Consider the following 18,929-nt stretch of genomic DNA (forward strand, 5'->3'; position numbering starts at 1 on the left):
TCTCTATGACTCCATCACCAGCTGTCCCAACAGTTTAGAAAGCATGTTTACAAAAACAAGGGATTCTTCCACATATACCCTATCGGCAAAGTGCTATGCTACTCACCAACATCACTTTAAAAGAAATGCTTAGCTTAACCGTCACTTTAAATGGCTGACCTCGGTCTTGAAAAGAACGGATTGTGTTAATTTTGGACACTTAGTCACTTGGGACACTCATCCTCAAGGGCTCTTTGCTTCTTTTATACAGCTTCACCTCCCACTCACAGGGTCATGCAGCAGCAGGAGGAACCAGCCACAGCTGTAGCTGCTAGAAGGGAGGTCTGCTACTGCACAGATCAGCTGCCAGAATACCTGCCCCTAGACACCTGGCCAAGAATCTAAGATCAGCTCTGTGGGGCTAGAGAGAAGCAACCTCCTCAAAACGTCACCCTCCTCCAGTGATGGGGCTTCTGTGCCATCTCGCCCACCCCCAAGATCTATGGCAGATATAGAATAAAGGGGGAAGAGCTACAAAGTAGTGAAGAAAGGCGAGGTGGTGGAGGTAAAGAAAAGAGCTGCTGGGGAACTCCACCACTGGTTACAACGAAACTGACCCTAAGCGTTGGCCTTCGCTCTGCTGCCCACAAGCCACAGCTCTGCCTGGTGATCTTTTGCTTTGTTGTTAGCGCAGTGGGGAGAGGAGACAGGGCAGTCTCTCCTATTTTCATCCCATACCTACCAATGGCATTTAAATATGTATTTCTCTTGCTCTTACCTGCCCCTGCATGTAGCACTAAGGACTGGCAGACATTAATATAGTATTTTTGTGTTGAGCCAGACAGTGGAATAGCTTCCCAGTTTTCTCTATGCCGTGTCAGAGGTGACAGATCAAATGAGTTTCCTTTGTCGTCTCTGCATTAAACAAACAGTTTTACATTTAGATGAATCAAAGCCACCTCCAAAAGCAGACCACCACGCTGGATCAGCAATTCTGCACTGATTCATGGGAAAATGCTACATGCAGGAAGTGTCTGGAACTCCTGCACCAACAGTAGGTTTCTATTAGCAGCATCTCAGCAGGTCTCACACCTCATAGGTTTGCCAAGAGCAGCCATTAGATTGGGTGGACCAATGTTACAGAGAATCCTCTATCTAGGTCCCTAGCTGGCGTATCTTACTCAAAGCACAGTGATTGCCAGATTTGGGGTCAAGAAGGAGTTATCTCCCCAGGTGAGATGGGCTGGGGCACTGGGGATTTGTTTTCCTCTCTTCCTCTGAAGCACAGGGTATGGTTAACATGCTAAGACCATCTGGGTCTCTCACCTAATCAATTCCCTGACACTGCAGAGACCTCTGGCTCTTGGGGACCTCAGTCTCCCCTGTTCCCTGCCTGTGGCACACAGTTTAGTCTTCTGAGGATTAAATGCTTTAGTCTAATTAAAGTCTCTGGGCTTACTCTAGGTGTATCTGGGTGGAACTTCATGAACCCTGATATACATTAATTAGATCCTCTAGTCTGAGTTCTGGTCTCTTCTGGCCTTAATAGCTCTGTGAAACTGACCTAGAGAACTATTCAAAAATGTTTTACTGGGAAAGCCTCACAAGTCATCTTGCTTCTATGAGGGTCAGAGAGAGCACGCGCTGGTGGTCAATTATATTTCAACACACACAAACAGCAAACTCAATCATTAGGTTCTAGTTTCCATCACACATACTCCTCCTTTTCAATGGTTCAGAAACCCAACATCAACAGTTTCACATTATCTCTGGCCTCTTTCTGCTTCCTCCCCTGCCCAGTCTAACAATGTCTGTTTTGGCACTAAACTGTAAAACCTCCCCTACTTCCCAAAAGCAGTCTATTCCTACATACAAAATTAGTTCATAAGCTTAAGTTTGTTTTCCCAGAGAATTACTTTTGCACTTGTGCATTGGTTATACGCGTTACAATTTAACCCATCGCAAATTCACACTGGATCACGTTATCAACGAGAGAAAAATAATAGCTGTGATCATAGCCGCTCGTGCTGAATACAATGTCTCCTGAATGGGCACAAGTCACCACCAGCACAGTAACAGCAGTTTAGGTCAGAGGGAAGCACGGCTTACTTGTAGGAGCACTCTATAGATTGAAAGGGTGGACAGGCATATTGGGTGTGCCATTCAAACAGGTAGGTACAATCGGGAGTTTCTTTTAGAAACACTGGCTGAAAAAAAATAGAAGCAGAGAAGTTTATATTTCACATCTCTAAATACAGCAGTGAACAAAATTTCCTCTACTTCCTCATTTGGCTTTCAAACATTAGTGCAGTTAGACAAGACACCAATCAGAGATCTAACATTATACAGCTGAATGCAGAGGATACCTTCACATGTTACTAATCCTAAAGTGGTGTATACACGACCAGAGCTCAGAAAAAAAAGCCATTCATCAAGGGCATGTATAAATGTTACCCACAGGAAAGGGTCAAGAACCACTGGCTCTTCTAGAAGATTGTAGGGAGGGAGGAATAGCAGAGCAGCGTAAGGGCCACTGTTCCTTTAACCAGGAAGGAAAAGAGGGGAAAAAAAAAAAAAGAGGGATCAGAGTGGAAAAAACTGCTAGCTTCTGCCCAGTTCCCTCCAAAATGGGAGTAGGCAAGCAGAGCAACCCCATAGCCACTGGTCCTTTCAGAGTATGGGCTAGGGGAAAAGGAGCAGAGGGATCAGGAGAAGGAGGGCTACCTTCACCTTCAAGATGATATTGAGGGCTACAGAAACTGCCCTGTGAAGATGTAAATTAATTGCATTTATGAGGGGACAGATTTGGTTCATTGGGGGTGGCAGAACTGGAAGTGCCAATATGGCCATAAAAAAAAAAAAGCAGTCCTGGCTTCGGAAAGTTGGGGCTTTTAGGAACATGGCAGTGCAGCAATACATTTCTTCCAAACTAAGAGGCCTAATCCTCAGACGAGTATATTCCAGGAAGTTATTCATGCTCTGCAATGTAGCTCTTCTGGAAGCGTTTGTTTCAAAACTTGGCTTCAACAGGGGCAGCTCTAGACATTTCGCCGCCCCAAGCAGGGTGGCGTACCGCGTGGGGCGCTCTGCCGGTATCCGGGAGGGCGGCAGGCAGCTCCAGTGGACCTCCTGCCTGCGCTGGTCCGCTGGAGGGTCCGCTGGTCCCAAGGCTTTGGTGGACCTCCTGCAGGCACACCTGCGGGAGGTCCACCGGAGCCGCCTGCCGCCCTACCAGCGACCAGCAGAGCACCCCCCGCGGCATGCCGCCCCAAGCACATGCTTGGCATGCTGGGGCCTGGAGCCGCCCCTGAGCTTCAAGCACACTCTAAGATCAGGCAGACTTAAAAAGGTGGAATCTACCACTGTCTGTAGGGGCAAGATTAACATGATCAAGGTGAACATATTTCCTAGAATTCTGTACCTTCTAATAATTCACTTAGAAGGTATGTTTGTTATAAAAAACATTATATATAATCTCAGTTAACGTGTAACAGAAGAATAAAAAGAATGCCCTGTTCTTCTGTAGGACAAGCTACTCATCCTCACACCATGCGTTTTACACTTTAAAAAAAAATCAAATTATTCCCTTATAAGGAAAGATCCTTTTCCAGTCTCCTTTAAAAGCCAGTTCAGAGCTCATGATTCAGCTTCTGTACTCATAGTAATTCTCCAGTAAGAGGAATGGTGCTAGAGATTTCCCTGAGGTCCCCACATCATGCCAGGCAGACATCCAGATGTCACCTCAGGGTGCCCTTCATTTAGCTGCTGATGCATTTTCTATCTAGCCACATTATCCCACAACTGAGGAGAACAAAATAATTTAACTCAGTCAGGAATGGGGGGGAGGGAGGCAGTGAGAGGTGTTGTTTCAAGAAAAGTGTAATCCTCCTTTAACAAGATGCATAGTTACCATACTCGGAGGGCTGGGGAGACAAGTGTAAGGGAAACTCATAAGGATAATTTCAGAAACTATTTTTTCTGCAGCTCCCAAAGACTTCTCAGTGTACAAAAGATATACTAACCTCCAGAGTGTTGTGATCACAGTAAAAAAATATGGCAGTTGAGCGTTCATATATTTTGTGGCATCTTTCCCCACTGGTATAGTTGATTTTTATTAATCCATGTTCAAAGGTCAGCTTCTCAGTATATAAACCTTTTAAATTAGATAGAAAAAAACAGTTGAAATAAATAGAAGCAAATTACTATTTGAATCCAACTATAGAAAGCTAATCCAGTACATCTGCATAGTTCTAGTCAATACTTCTGCCAGCAGGGCCACAAGAACTAGGTAAGGGACAGCAAGTATACATTTCTGCCAATACTGTCTCAGATCATGACATAGAAGTTACAGGTTTCTGGTGATATTAGGTTTTTTAGCTACATCGAATAACTAAATCTTAGCTGTGAAAGAAAAGAAAAGAAAATTTCTATGCAGAAAGACTGCCATACAGTCAGAGGCTTCGTGTGCTCTTCTGCAGTGTCTTTACCATCATTGCCTGTTAGACTACAGAACGTGCACAGGTTCTTCTCTCCACTCTGAAATCATCCTGACATTTTCGCTGAAGCCACAGTCCTCCATTTGCCAGCCGACGTAGCCACCTCATCTGCCTCTTAACTCCCCTCAAAGCACCACATTACAAACAGCCTCCAGTAAGACAAGGGACTCTGCTCCCCCACAGCCTGTCATTGACACTTGTGCATTAGCCAGTGAAGATTCATAGAAAGCCACGCCAGCAGATACAGTGCCCTCAGTCACTCCCAACCCGAGCTACTGATTCACTGTAGTCTGTACCCTACAGTTGAGTGGCAGTACAGGACTTATTCAAAGCTGACAACTAGATATGGGGCATTTGATTAGAGTCAGAAAGAGATGGTAAGGACAGCTTCTAGTTATACAGAAGCCATTTTAGGGAACACAGAAGTAGGAGCTGCTCCTTAAATGATGTTTTACTATTTTGTATTAAGATCTGCTTGGCAGTGGTTCTTTACCTCCTGGAGATGCACAGTGGCACTGAAAAGCTGCACTCACACTTCTAGAGTGACACAGCAACCCCCTCCCAACTCCTCTCAATAAATCCAAGTACTACTATACCTGCTACTTTAACAGAGTGGTCTTGCTTCTTTACTTGGCATGACGACACATTGCTCATATGATTCGCCTGACGGCACGGTTCCGTTATTCTCTCACAGACTCTGAAATAGTAGTCGTATTCATCTGTACTCACTTTCTTCTCCTTCCCAGAAAGAGGCCTCAGATCATACACAAAACTGTACCTTGGATCTTTCACTTGACAGTTATCTCCTTTAAATCAAAAGTTAAATGTATTTGCAATTTAAGCCTTCTGTTAACACAGCTAAACACAAGCTATGCAATATACTCACTCACTCTCTCTCTGAGTGAGTTATACATACTCACAGCTGCAGAGTCAAACCTGCACAAATGACAGTGCTTATTAGGCAGCCTCCTGACCATCACTCCTAAGAACCCTAGAGTAAATTTTGCTCCAAACTTTATTGGAAGGCCACTTCAGTTAAAGCAACACATGAGAAGCCACTTAAGAGTTTCACTCTTTTATTTAGCTTTTAGTGACAATTAAGAGGAAAGCTCAACAATTTTTTAAATAACCTCTTAAAATTGTTAGATTAAAAAAAAATTATATTCACTGTTTTAAAGCAGTATTCAAAAATAGACTCATGAGGCAAAATATGGCCATGGATCAAAAACTGTCTAGGAAGCAGGACAGAGCAGGATTAGTCAACTTTCATCATGCCAAAAGGTTAAAAGCAGAGGAGTGCCAGGTCCAGGACCTTTATTTATTAACGATCTGCAAATAGAGAATGAGTAATAAGGTAGCAAGGAGGAGAGCAGTTTTGGATGGGCAGCTTATCCCACTTCCGTCTAGTGTAGCACTCTTACACCTTTCTCTAAGCATCAGGTGACAATAGTGGACTAAGACGACTCAGGAACTGCCACTGCAGATCAGACCTATGTTCAGACATCATAATGTACACTTACATAAAACTATCTATATATCACAGCTTTACTTAAATGTAAGAACTAGAGTAGTTGTGGGTTAAACTGCAACTTGAAGAGCCAAACCCTAAGCTGGTGTAAGTCAGTACAGCTTCACTGCCTTCAATGGATGGAAGTACACTGATTTACACCAGCTAAGGTTCTTGTGCCATGTTTTTAAACACAGATTTTAATCAAACCAAGACACCTGTGTGTTCAGAATCATCACCCTATATTTCGAGCTATTCCCTCCACATGCCACCAAGCTTACTAGGACCCAAATAAAGGTAATTTTAATGGGATTGGCCTTTGCAGCAGTACTGATCCTACAGCATCATCAAGAGTAATAATAATGATTCAGAGTACTTTTATAACAAAAGTTCTGATTTTTGCTTATACATCACTGACAATTTAAACAGAGAAAAACTAAGTTCAGGATCACAATGGCACACAGAAGTTACCAGAAGGCTTCTTTGGAAGCCATGACATTTAACATTAGAGCTTGAAATAAAAATGTACCCAGCCCCCACCAGCATGACGGCTAAGTTTATGAGCCTGAGTCCGACACCTGTGCTGCCACACCCTACCCGAGGGTTACACTTTGTAACTTTTATGGTACACTGTGCTTCACGAAAGTACACAACTTGTTTCTTTGCCACCATCACAGGTCAGTGGATTTTTCAGATACTAAAAGCTTTCTCTTCATAACCAAGATGAGCCTTTAGTGCTCTGAGATTGTGTGTATGAAAGAGCAATTACACAAGTATTTTCACAAAAGCATTGTGTACAAAACTGTTGTAATATTAAGGAATAAGATCACATTTCATATTTAATTCCAGTTGAGACTTTTTTTACCTTCTGCTCTATGGACAGGACAGGCTGCCAGGGTTCTCCAGATAAACACAAATTCACAACCATCCTCATGCTGAAACATAGGTGAGCCCTACAATACAAACACATGGGGAGTAATCACCAATTCTAATATTTAAAGGTTTGTCTTTCTGGGTAAACTGTGAGAGGGGAGAAGATAAATGCATTTTATAAACAAACAAAATCAAAGTGTATGTCTAACTCATGAAGATTGAATTCTAGCAGACTCACATCTAATGCCAGTACTTTTAATCCTATTAATCAGGTCCCTGAACAAAGCCACTTTCATTGTGTAATAATGGGGAGTCTAGTATTGCACAGCATAAAACTTTATTCAATAAAAACCAATGAAAATGTTATTTTCCCTTTTCTGTTATTAGAGTACACTGAAAAACACTGTTAAGCAAAATTTAGAGGCCCCAGTTATGTTTTTTTTCTGGAATGGAGAAAAATACATTTTGTTACATGCCATAAGACTGATCTATTACTAGGATTTGAATTTTATATAAAAATCAACACACACTTACTAGGGTCTGATCACACTCAAAGAGGATACGTGTAGAATAGCGCTGTTTATCTTTGCATGTGTCACCATTCAAGTAAATAATACTAAGAGACCCATCGGTAGCAGCTTGAGGACTTATCTGAATAACACCAAGGTTCTGGCCTTTATCAGCAGATTTCACACAAGATCCTATTGCACCACCTGCAGGAATAGGAAATTTTATGTCAGCATGTTGCATTTTCATTACAGAAAACTCCACTTATGTACTTATTCATAAGCTGAATTTTGTTTTAGTAAAAAAAAAAAAGGGAAGCACCTGAGATGGGGGTCAGCTTATGAATGGGTATAGAGAGGGAGAGGTGGGACACAGACCCTCCCCCCAGCAGAGGGAGCAAGGAGAGGCAGCACTGCCAGCAGAGCCAGAAGGGAAGAGGGGGGGGCCCAGAGTCTCCGAAGCAGCCGCGCTGCCCGGCCTGGCCCGGCCCGCTGGAGCAGGCCTCGGCCAGGCTGCCGGGCCTGGCCCGGCCCGCTGGAGCAGGCCTCGGCCAGGTCAGAGACATCCTCCCCTGGCCCTCCCCAGATAAGGTGGGAAGGGATGGGATGAGATGGGGAGTGTGTGGGGGTCTCTGGCTAGGGGTGGGGTCATGTGAGGGGTGGTCACAGGGGTTATTCCCCTGACTCCCAGCTTCTCCCCCACCCCTCCAAAAAGATTTCCCCACCAGTTGCTGTTCCAGCCCATCAGGGTAAGCAGCTGGCGCGCCAGGACACTTTATTTACTTAGGTTTACCTCCCTGCCTGTGGACGCTCAAAGCAAACAAACCATCTCTGCCCACCAGCGGCTTATCCTGATGGCCTGGGAGCCAAAGTTTGCTGATCCCTGAATTATAGGGTCGGCTTATCAACAGGATATAAAAAAATTCCATTTTTACTTATCCTCCTGGGGGTGGGGGGGTCGGCTTATAAACAAACCGGCTTATGATCGAGTATATATGGTAATTAAAAAAAAAAAAAGAAAGAAGAAAAAAAGAAGGAGTGGGTCAAAATATGCAGTAGCTCATAATGAGCGAACTGGTCAGGGATCAGCTATATAAGAAGTGTCACCAGTTCATCTGAAGCTGACAGCACATTTTATTTAGAACTTTACTTTGTTTTGTTAGACTGAAAATGCACCTTGCTAAGTTTATTTATTCATGATTGTGTTTCCAGCAAGTTGTCTTACCACATTAAGATAAACAGAAGGGGCTTTTTTTTTTTTAAATGTATTTATGGCTACCACCTTTGCTATAGCATGTACTAACAGCAAACTGGTTCAATCCTAAAATAAACACACAGAAAGAGTTAAATATCAATTCTTTACTTCATAAAAATTACTCAAATTGGTACTTAAGTCATAAACCACAAGCTAGGAAGAGAGCATTTTAATGCACCACTGTCAGCTTACCAGGGCATCCGGGCACATAAGGTAGAGGCTTGCAAACATTCAAATAGAAAGTTCTTGTTTTTGCATCTTTTGAAGTATCTACAGCAATCCAGGGCTCTCCCTCTTTGCTCAAGAGACTTAGATCATACTCATTTCCAGCTGCATCTGAAATGTATTTGGGATGTACAATAAATTGAGGGGACATATATGGTACTGTATATTAAAAAAACCTGACCTTCTTTGCCATGTTCTTGTTACAAGGTTAGATGGCTCCTCAATACATACTAAGTCTCGTTACCAATATGAATTTATTAATTAAGGCAGCAGTTGCCAAACTGATCCATAGGACCCCTGCAGAAGGTTTATGAAAAGCTAGCTGGCCAGCCAAAAAAAAGACTGGCTCTGTTATACCGAACTGCATGCAGTGTTGCTGTAGCCGTGTTGGTCCCAGGACATAAGAGAGACAAAGTGGGTGAGGTAGTATCTTTTAGTGGACCAACTTCTGTTGGCGAGACACACAAGCTTTCCAGCTTACACAAAGTTCTTCTTCAGGTCATCTGTGTGTAAGCTGGAAAGCTTGTGTGTCTCGCCAACAGAAGTTGGTCCAATAGATTATCTCACCCACTTCATCTCTCTAATACATGTATGGACAGCTAGAAAATGTATTAATTTCCCTTAGTTTTCCATGCAAGCATTGAGGTAATTGTCAGAGGAATGTTATGAAATAGACTTCTGAACCTTTCCTCTCCCATTTGTTGTTAATGTGGTACACTACGGAAAAGAGACAAGAACCCACTCCTAAATTAAGTACACTTGGTGGAGCATGTTTTTAAGCTATCTAAACTGAGGTGGCACCCAAACAGGATCAGGATCTCACTGGGCTCAAATGTTGTACATACAGTTCTCAATGAAAATGTTTTGATATTTTTCCCCAAGCAAATTTTTTTCCCCCATGGCACAGCCTTCCAAATGAACAGTATATAGACCTAATACTGCTGCATGTGGTCACTTACCACTGAAACTGGAAGTAACATAGAATCTGTCTACAGACAAATCAAAGGGCATAATGCTGTTCTCACAGTTCTATGGGTATAAGGATTAATGCTCTACAGGTGTGAAACATGGACCAATTACGAAAAGCACATTTAAAAAAAAAATCTTGACAGTTTCTATTTGCAACACCTACAATGACAGCTGGGCATCAAATGGTAGGTCCAGGCATCCAATGTGGAAGTCTTGGCAAAAGCTGGTTCAGTTGGTATCAAGAGTTATTTGCTTTGCATCCAACTGATATGGACACTCTGATGGACTGGTTATGTAAGTTGTATGCCTGAAACCTATCAATCAAAACAAATTCTGTATTCTGAATTAAGCTCTGATAACTAAGTGGAGGGTGGATGAAATGCTTCAAAAGAAGCTGAAACAGGGTCTGCACAAAGTGAGTATTTCAGACAGATGATCTTCGAGTGACTGGCAACTGACCACACTGATGGTGGGGGGGGGGGTCCATGACTTTGAGAAGAACCACATTGCATAGTGGGAAGCAGATCACCAGCTACAGCAATAACGTGCAGTTCAACCAGCACAACGAGGCAAATGGTCCTGTGGTTAACGCAGTAAGTGTTATTCTTCCCCAACTGATCTTTGGAGCTATGCTATGGCCAATCAATACAAACTGAGATTGTCGACTTCCTCTAATTCGGGATGACTAATAATATTATTCAGACCTAGCTGCATGACATACAGACACATGCAAATGACCAGACAGCTGACTCTTTCCAGTGCAGACTAAAGAATAGAGTGGTTGCAAATGGCAGCTATCAAGCTTGGTAGGGTCAAAATTTCATATATATCTATTTGCAAAGTCAATTAGATCCTAGCTTTCTCCTAAAACTAAGGCTTTTATGCAGTCGTCTTAGAAGAGGGAAAGTCTAGTAGCCTAGGAACATGAGACACTACTAGCATGCAACAGAGGAACCTTCCATTTTCAGGCTTCTAATGGTGTTAACAGTTGTGAAGAGAGCCGCCTCCTTTTAGGTACTACTCAGCCACGTAAATGAAGTATTTTAGTTAAACACCGTTTTGAGGACAATCCCAGCTTAAGACACCAAAAAACAAAAAGCTACCACATGGTTTCCAAGTCATTCATAGTCATAAAATCCGGAAAGATTTGCAGCTTCATCATACTGAGATAAGGAACAAGTCGTTTTATTTATCTAAATAAGCAGCATCACCAATGTCAGTACTCTGGGCATTTCTAACAAATACTTAAAAATACAAACAGCAACCACATAACATATCAGATAAAGCACCCCTGGAAACCCAAATTCCCCACTTTCACTAACAATCATCGCTATCAATATTTGCTTCTTTAGCAGCCTCCTAACAAGATGTGCTGCAGCACATTCTGCAGGTGCAAAGAAGTTATCGGTAGGGTTTACATGTGACAAAACAGAGTGGTAATGAGCCAAGCCACTAGGGAAAACAGTGCAACATGTGACTCAGATGTAGATTACTGATCAAATACACATCTAACTTTTAAAATGTTAGGAAAAAAAAGAGTGCTACATTAGGAAACAATAATTAATATGCACCATTAAATAACTGCAGTTTAGCCCTCCATGAGTCACCTACCCACATGTTTTTACATACTTATTTATAAACTGTAATCATTACATTTTTGAGCTCATTTTTATAAAAGAATCAAAACTAGTGCTAACAAGAGTTAGAAGAGTTCATCTAAACGCTTATCCTGAAGACAATGACATTTTTGACCCTACTTCAAACTTTCAACCATCTCCACAGAAAGCTTTACCTTTCATTCAGTTACCCTCACCTCCCTGATATGCATTTCATAGAACACCTCCCCACAGTGTACTTACCAGTAACCTGGCAGTCTACTGGAGCAGGGGAACAGGCTAAGGCTGTATGAAACTCAAAGAAAGTATTATGGATGCCCGCTGCACTGTTTATTTCTTCATCCACAAATTTAAGTTCTCCAGGGTACGAGTCATTGCAGATGAAAGTCACTGTAAAAGTGTCAGATGCTCCTGTGTGAAAATACAGCACATGATCTATTGTTGGGTGCAAATGAGATTTGTTTTCTAATCTCAGAATAAAGAAAAATGAGCACTCTAACAGTCACTCTACTAACTCAACATATCCATTTGTTGCATTAAATCAAACTGTAAACCTTAATATTGGTCAGAAAAATTCTACCTTGTTGTCTGCAGTGTTTAGAATTACAAAACAAAACTTCCAAACAGGGAGCGTTTAGAGGAGCTGAGCCGGAATTATTCAACTGCCAATTAGAGTCAAAAACAAAAACAAAACACACCCCAGTTTAAACCGACTTGTCATAGGAAGCATAACAAATCACAGGCTGCTGAGGCTGATTTCAGAAATGAGTATGCCCAGTAAGAACTGTGCTCTTGAACCCTTGACCACAAAAAAAAGCAGCCCATACATATACACGCCCCCATCACTGTTCAGGCATGGGATATTGTTGCCATGGTTGCTGACAGGTTATCCATGAAAAAGTGAGCTCTGATTTCTAGGCAAAGTCAAGGATCTTGGCTCAGACATTAAGGAAACAATTATAGCATCAGAAACTGCAGTACTCTTTTGACCTATCCCAATGGAATAACTTCCAAGCAAAAACAGAACAAATAGAGTCTCAAGTCTGGCATTGCTGAGTGCAGTAGGTTGGGCATGAAGGGAGACCAGAAGACACACTAAATCAGACAAAGAGAGAACCTAAGTTACATAGGGCCTTAAGAAGCAGTGCCAAGAAGCTTGAGCTTTACTTAGTATTTCTGACATTGTGATGTTAGATATCAACTTTCCAGTTACTCTTCATAATTTCAGGTTGTCCATTTTCTATGGCACCCAGCAACAGTATGTTTGGTGCTAACTGTCATGGTGACAGATCTTCAATCTATGGAGTATCATTTAAGCATTATGCTTAGTTTTCAGACTGTACATCAACCCTTCCTGTCCAGTGCTCCATTCTCAAACGGCCACATTCCCTTCCCAATAAACTCCATGTCTCCCAGCTTGGAACCCAGAAACTGAGTACATTCAGACATACAAGTGAACAGTTTCCTTAGCATGTTTCAGCTTCAGAAAGTTAGTCTTGATAAGAAATAGGAGCAGTCATTCAAGACAGTATGCCACCTAGAGCTAATTAAAAGTTACTGATCAAAGTGTTTGAAAAGCTGTTTGTCAAACAAATTGAAAACTTGTGGATAATTGAATTCAGCCACTGTTTTGCCAAAAAAAAAGCCCAAAGTGATCATAACTTGATTTTAGTTTCAAATTGAAACTATTTCATTTTGGTTTTTCCCCATGCCCCTTCCCACTCTTCCAGTGTGTGTATGTGGGGGGCAGGGGAGAGCGCAGAGAGGAGGGGATGTTTCCTCTGATTTGTATGAGCTTTAGCATGTAAAAATAAATTTTTTAGTCTTTAAACAGTTAAGTTTTTTTTTTTTTTTTTTTTTTTTTTTTTTTTGCGGATACAGACTAACACGGCTGCTACTCTGAAACCTGAGAAAAAGAAAGTAAACTTAAACCCAAAACATTTGGTTTCAATAAACTATGAAAATTTTAAACACATTTGTTTCACAGAAAAATTGAGAGAGAGTCTTAACTCAGCTTTTCTGCAGAATGAAAAATTCCCATTTCCTTTGAACTTTTTGTAGAAATTAATTTGGGTTTTTCAGACAGCTTTAAATACGGAATTTATCAGATAGATTTTGTGCACAAATAGCAGGGCCTGGGAATGAAAACACTACCATAGAGCTAAAGCAAATGCCAATTCACTGAAACTGTAGCACAGGATTTTGAACTCACCTGATTTTACTTCAAAATTGCCTCTATAGGTAAGAGTTAGAAATCCTTCCGAGGACAGAGAGAGGGTTTTGTCCAATCCCACTATCCTCACTGAATTTAGACCTTCTACTTCACATCCACCAGCTGGTTTTCCGTCACCACCATCACCACAATCTGGTGCTGGTCCACAAATATTTAACTAAAAAAAAATTAAAATGTGAATAATGTTAACTTGCCTGAAGAATTAATGTTGAGAATCATTCCCACATAAAAAGCAACATCAGAACATAGTCCTCCTGTGGGCCAAAAGCAGCAGACGCTTTCGATACAGGATAATTAAATCCCCCATTTCTGCACTCACCCTGGTTCTTGCTTACTTCCTTTATGTATGTTGACATCAGTACAGAGAGGGTAGTTTCTCCATTTATGACTCCCCACCACCATCCAAAAGAAAATGGAGCATACAGTGTAGTATAGCCAGAAATACAGCAAAAACTACACCTGTTTTATAATTTTATCAGCATCAGAAAGATAACTTTAAAGTTACTTTTGAGGTGTACTAGTTGTCAGTTTGACTCTTTCCTCAAAATTTCTTCTCACCAGCCACTGAAAATACTACTTAACTGCCTTTAACTCCTCTCCCAAAGTAGGGTATTGCCTGGCTGACCCATAAGGATACTGGCACAAAGGACAGGATCAGTAGTCAAACTTTCCACTTTACCAACTAAAACCAGAGGGCATGAACGCAGCTTTGGCTAGCTGCAGTTTGTACATTTAAAAAAATAAAATAAAAAAAATTTAAAAAAGTACCATAAATGTCTTCCCAATTCCGCTGGTTCTATAGCCTTTTTCTGAAGCTAGCGGTTGCATGTTGAACAAAAAGCCACTGTTTGGCTCTCTCACAGAGCAGGACTGAAAAAAATTAGGTGGGGTTGAGAGGGGAAGGAAGAGGTTAGTTATTTTAAGCAGGGACCTGCAGATAAACTTGGAATTTTTTTTAAATTTTTAAAGAGAAGTTACATACTTAGCTTTTAAAAAATTGAACCTTTACAAATATGCTTAATGACCAAGATAGGTACAACGTAATTTGGGCAAGGGCTAACTGAGATTTAATTTAGACTGACTAATAGCAGTAACACCACATTTGTATTCTTTAGTGTGGAGCAAGAACAGCTGCCCATTTACTGTTTGTGAAGCTACCCAAGAAAGCACGCACCACTGGTATACTGGTACAACTGAACATAATGCTCTATAAAGCAAGTCTGAAAAGTCAATTAAGGAGAACTAAATGAGGGAGAAGAGAATGCATCAATGAAATTATAGAAGGACATGCAGATGTTTTGCAATATGGCCACTAATTTAGATCCAATCCAGGATGTGCATAAAAGTCTGAGGGTTATTCAATTGCCAGTGTGAAATCAGTCTGATCTCCCTACAGGTATTTATAAATCCAGATGCAGCTGTGATGAGCTGAGCATAAATCCCTAGACAGATACAATACAGTTGGTGGTCTCCGCAGGGGAGCAAACAATTCAATGATCATAGCAAGTAAGTTGCCCTATCTCCAGAAGTGGTTTTTCTAGGTCAACATTCTAGTATATTAAGGCAATTTTCCCAAATGGCCCTACTACTGCTTCTCATGATGTACCTGCTCTATTGATCACTTAACAGAGGACTTCACTTGTGAGTATTCTAAGTCTGTTCCCTTTCAGTAGCTCTGGATTAACTTTAAAAACTACTTTGGTAAAACTAGTTTTGCAGGAGACAATGTGAGGAAAAAAGGGACAACAACAAGTAACAGAGCATGAAGAACAATTTTTAATGGCTACAAAATAGCCCTCCCCACTCTCACCTGAGTTTCATCTTTTGTTGTTGTGACTGGACAAGCAGCTTCTGTTTCCCACAGAAAGGTGACAACACATTCTCGATTATCAAGAAACCTGGGGCTGCTATTCTGAAAATTCAAATTGCAAAGAGAACAAGATAAAATTAAAAAGACTAATTTAAAGCGCATTGGTGTTTCACCTTATGTCAAAACTACTAATTCTTGGCAATTTGCTATTTTAATAAGAGTTCAGGGGCAAATTCTCAGTTGATTGAGAATCTGGCTTTAAAAAAAAAAATCATGTTACTGCACATGCACTTTGTTGTACTTTTTTCTCAGCCAAGAGTTCAAGACTTTCACTATGTAGGGTGCCTACACTTTAGACTGAATAGTTAATTGTATTAAAGACCTGTATTAACAACAAAAAGTCCTACTTATACACTTATCTAATCCAATTAAAATTGTATTTTTCCATAAATTTCAGGACTTAGCATATAGTCCATTATGGTAAGCAAGCAGTTACTGTTATGGAATATTGGGTAAATAGAGCCATGAAGCATTAGAGGGTTAGTTTAACTATTTCAGATAAGAAATACTCAGAAGTTTACTGTGATCGAATGTTATAGGTCCATCTTACCCGCAAAAGCAAAGCAGTGCTAAGTAAGTGCTAAAATCCACACAAATATATCCTATGTTCCTTGCACGAAGATTCTGAGCATGATGTTATGCACTCATCTCAGAGTCATGCAATATTTCAGCAGCAACAAGTATTATTCCAGGCTTTCCACCTTAAATCTGAATTCCCTTGCTTATGTGGAGTTAGGTAATTGTAGTTTTGATATAAACAAATGGGAAACAGTTATACATACATGACAAAGCATAGAGACAGTGAAACTTAAGTCTGGTTGCCTTATAAAGTACATAGGTTTCCTCATTTTGAATCTATCCTCTCCCTATGGTCACATTAGAGAACTCACAATATGTATGTATAATTTAAGACTAGTAGAGTTACACATGTAAATCCTCATGAGTATCAGGGTCAGATGACAGCCAGTCTTAAATATGGCCTCCAGATCAGACCATTAACTTCTCAAATGTTAGGGAGTTTTTTGTTGTTTGTTAGCCAAATTAAAAAAAAACAAGACTTAATGCAAGTCAACTCTATATACACACACACACACACACACACACATCACTGAAGCACTACAGTGATTGGGGGGGGGGAAGGGGGGAGAAATCACTATTCAGTCTTCAACATGTCTCCAGTATGACACTGCTTCTGTACCCCATACAAAGCCTCAGAAAACATTAGTACAGTGAGGAGACTACTAAAAGCATTTCCATCCTTACAAGAGTGCCCTTGGAGCAAGTAAAATGGATTATGGTTGTATAGGACGTCCTCTTCTCATCAGCATCGATGCACTCAGAACCATTTGTATAGGTTAGAAGGACTCGACCATGTCCTTCAATTACTAGGCCTTTGCTAGCAATCCCCAGGTTACTAATAGAAGTGGTTTCAGAAAAGGAATCCTAGAATGAAGGGGGGGAAAAAAAAAGGATGTCAATGAAACAGCGCTTGCTTCTCAAAAGTAAATAAACTAAAATCAAGCTTCCTCTTTTCAGCTATACTCAGAGTTATTTGCTGTGCCAAAGTGACATTCCGCAATATCCTTGTTTTAAAGATGCAGTTAATTGTGAAACAGCAACTGAGAGGTTAAGAAATCTACCTTCCCCCCATCCCTCAAATTATCTTGACATTCAACAGTCCCATCAAAGCAAGATCAATTCTATCTATTAAGTATTGGTTTACAGGAAGGTGTCTAAGAGGTTACCCAAAACCTTTAGAGGCAACAATCTCTGTTTGTCAGTTAACTACAGCTCAGCAAAAAGATTTAGAGCAGGGGGGTATCACCATCTGTCATACGTGAACTTGATGTGGTGAAGTAAATAGACTGAACAAGCTTTTAAGAAGGATTGTACGTGACTCAGAATTTGGGTGCCACTGATTTAGAGAGAGAGAGTTTGTAAAAGCTTTCATCTCACATTTGATGCTTCTGCAGTTTGTACTGCTCTTGTGAGAGACCAAGCAGTCATGGACTTCAGGGCATTTCCAATAAGTGACAGGCTAGGTTTCCTTAGGATAGAGCCAAAGTAGATTTTTGGGTATGCAATGTGTCATCAGGACCAACAATAACAATCCTCTGCAGTTCTGATGTCCAGGGAAGTGAATGGCTGATGATAATGGACTATTATGCATGTTTCCTTACTGTAACTCCATCTTGATGCAAAGCAGCAAGGGTGTTTCTACTAACCGACTCACACTGCACAGAGATTGCCAATTGTGTATGTCAACTGATGGGAACATCCACCCACCAACCAGGGGGCAGTAACTACCAAACTCATTTCCATTTGCAACCAAGGCAAATCCAAATGTGAGGCTCTGGAAATGGATAGATTACTGATTTAGCCAACAGTGTCCATTTCTTACTCTTAGAACTGCAGAGAACTAATGCAGCTCTTCACAAAAGGAATGCCATCTGTCTCCATCAGTCAGTCATAGACTTTCAGATATACATTTTTCCAGATATACAGCTACACAAAAACTTTCCCCACTCAATCTAGGTACTTGTATTGCCCTCATCACCATCAAATTTGAGCACCTCACAATCAGTCATGGATTTTATTGTCTACACCCCTGTGACTTAGGAAATTCTCCCTATTCCCAGGTGGTGAACTGAGGCACAGAGAGACTAAGGCTGTGGTCCCCAACCTTTTTGTGGCCATTCATGTTTTCAGAAGAGTGTGGCCACCACCACCAATTTTTCAAGGCTTATTTTGTATTTGTACATTAAATAATACAAAAACAACATAATATATGAATCCAGAGAGAAGAAAGAAGCCGTAGAGAAGCTGCGAGGACAGAGATTACCAGCGCCCACAGCACCGGAGTTCTCTGTCCCCGTCAGGTGCCGGGCCACGGCTTCTCTCCCCTGCTGGATATTAGGCAGGCGCACATAAATGCCCCGGTGAGTGCCATGGCACCTGCGGGCACCACGTTGGGGACCACTGGACTAAGGGTATGTCTACCCAGGAAAAAGCTAACAAAATAGCAGTATCAGAGCCCAGGTTGCCAGGAAACAGCTCAGAAGGAGAGGCTGTGGTTTGCTTTTACTCTCACGCCCTTCTCTACCACAGTTCACTCTAATGTAGAAAGTAAGACCAAACAAAGGCTGTGGATGAGTGAATAGCATGTTAAAGTATTTTAAGAGGCTCTCAGTTTGTGTAGGAGCTGGCCTGAGAACTTGCACCAGAGTGGGTACAAGCTCCGTGGCATGTTAATTGCTTCACGATGCAGATGTGAAGCAGAAATCTGTTAAATTTGACAGTTTAACAGGAAGCAGGAGAGTGATTGACAAATCTGTGGATGGGGACCTCTCCTCGCTCTTTCTGGTATGTTCCTGCTGTTGCTGTTTGTTCCTGCAGTGGA

The 18,929-nt window shown here is 41.3% G+C and overlaps 1 protein-coding gene across 2 annotated transcripts in view; it reads right to left on the reverse strand.

The window, feature by feature from the left end:
- IGF2R (insulin like growth factor 2 receptor) overlaps nt 1-18,929 on the reverse strand; it is a 93,522-nt gene that overhangs the window by 33,050 nt on the left and 41,543 nt on the right. For both annotated transcript variants that reach the window (XM_039530072.1, XM_039530073.1), the window contains exons 19-30: nt 16,793-16,972; nt 15,470-15,571; nt 14,428-14,529; nt 13,639-13,816; nt 11,670-11,837; nt 8,809-8,952; nt 7,390-7,568; nt 6,848-6,935; nt 5,072-5,281; nt 4,002-4,132; nt 2,089-2,186; nt 758-894 (exon numbers count right to left, since the gene is read on the reverse strand). In XM_039530072.1, the coding sequence (XP_039386006.1) occupies nt 758-894; nt 2,089-2,186; nt 4,002-4,132; nt 5,072-5,281; nt 6,848-6,935; nt 7,390-7,568; nt 8,809-8,952; nt 11,670-11,837; nt 13,639-13,816; nt 14,428-14,529; nt 15,470-15,571; nt 16,793-16,972 (1,717 nt within the window). The remainder of the gene's footprint in view (nt 1-757; nt 895-2,088; nt 2,187-4,001; nt 4,133-5,071; nt 5,282-6,847; nt 6,936-7,389; nt 7,569-8,808; nt 8,953-11,669; nt 11,838-13,638; nt 13,817-14,427; nt 14,530-15,469; nt 15,572-16,792; nt 16,973-18,929) is intronic.

This window comes from Mauremys reevesii, linkage group 3 (genome assembly GCF_016161935.1).
Source record: "Mauremys reevesii isolate NIE-2019 linkage group 3, ASM1616193v1, whole genome shotgun sequence".
Classification (NCBI taxonomy): Eukaryota; Metazoa; Chordata; order Testudines; family Geoemydidae; genus Mauremys; species Mauremys reevesii.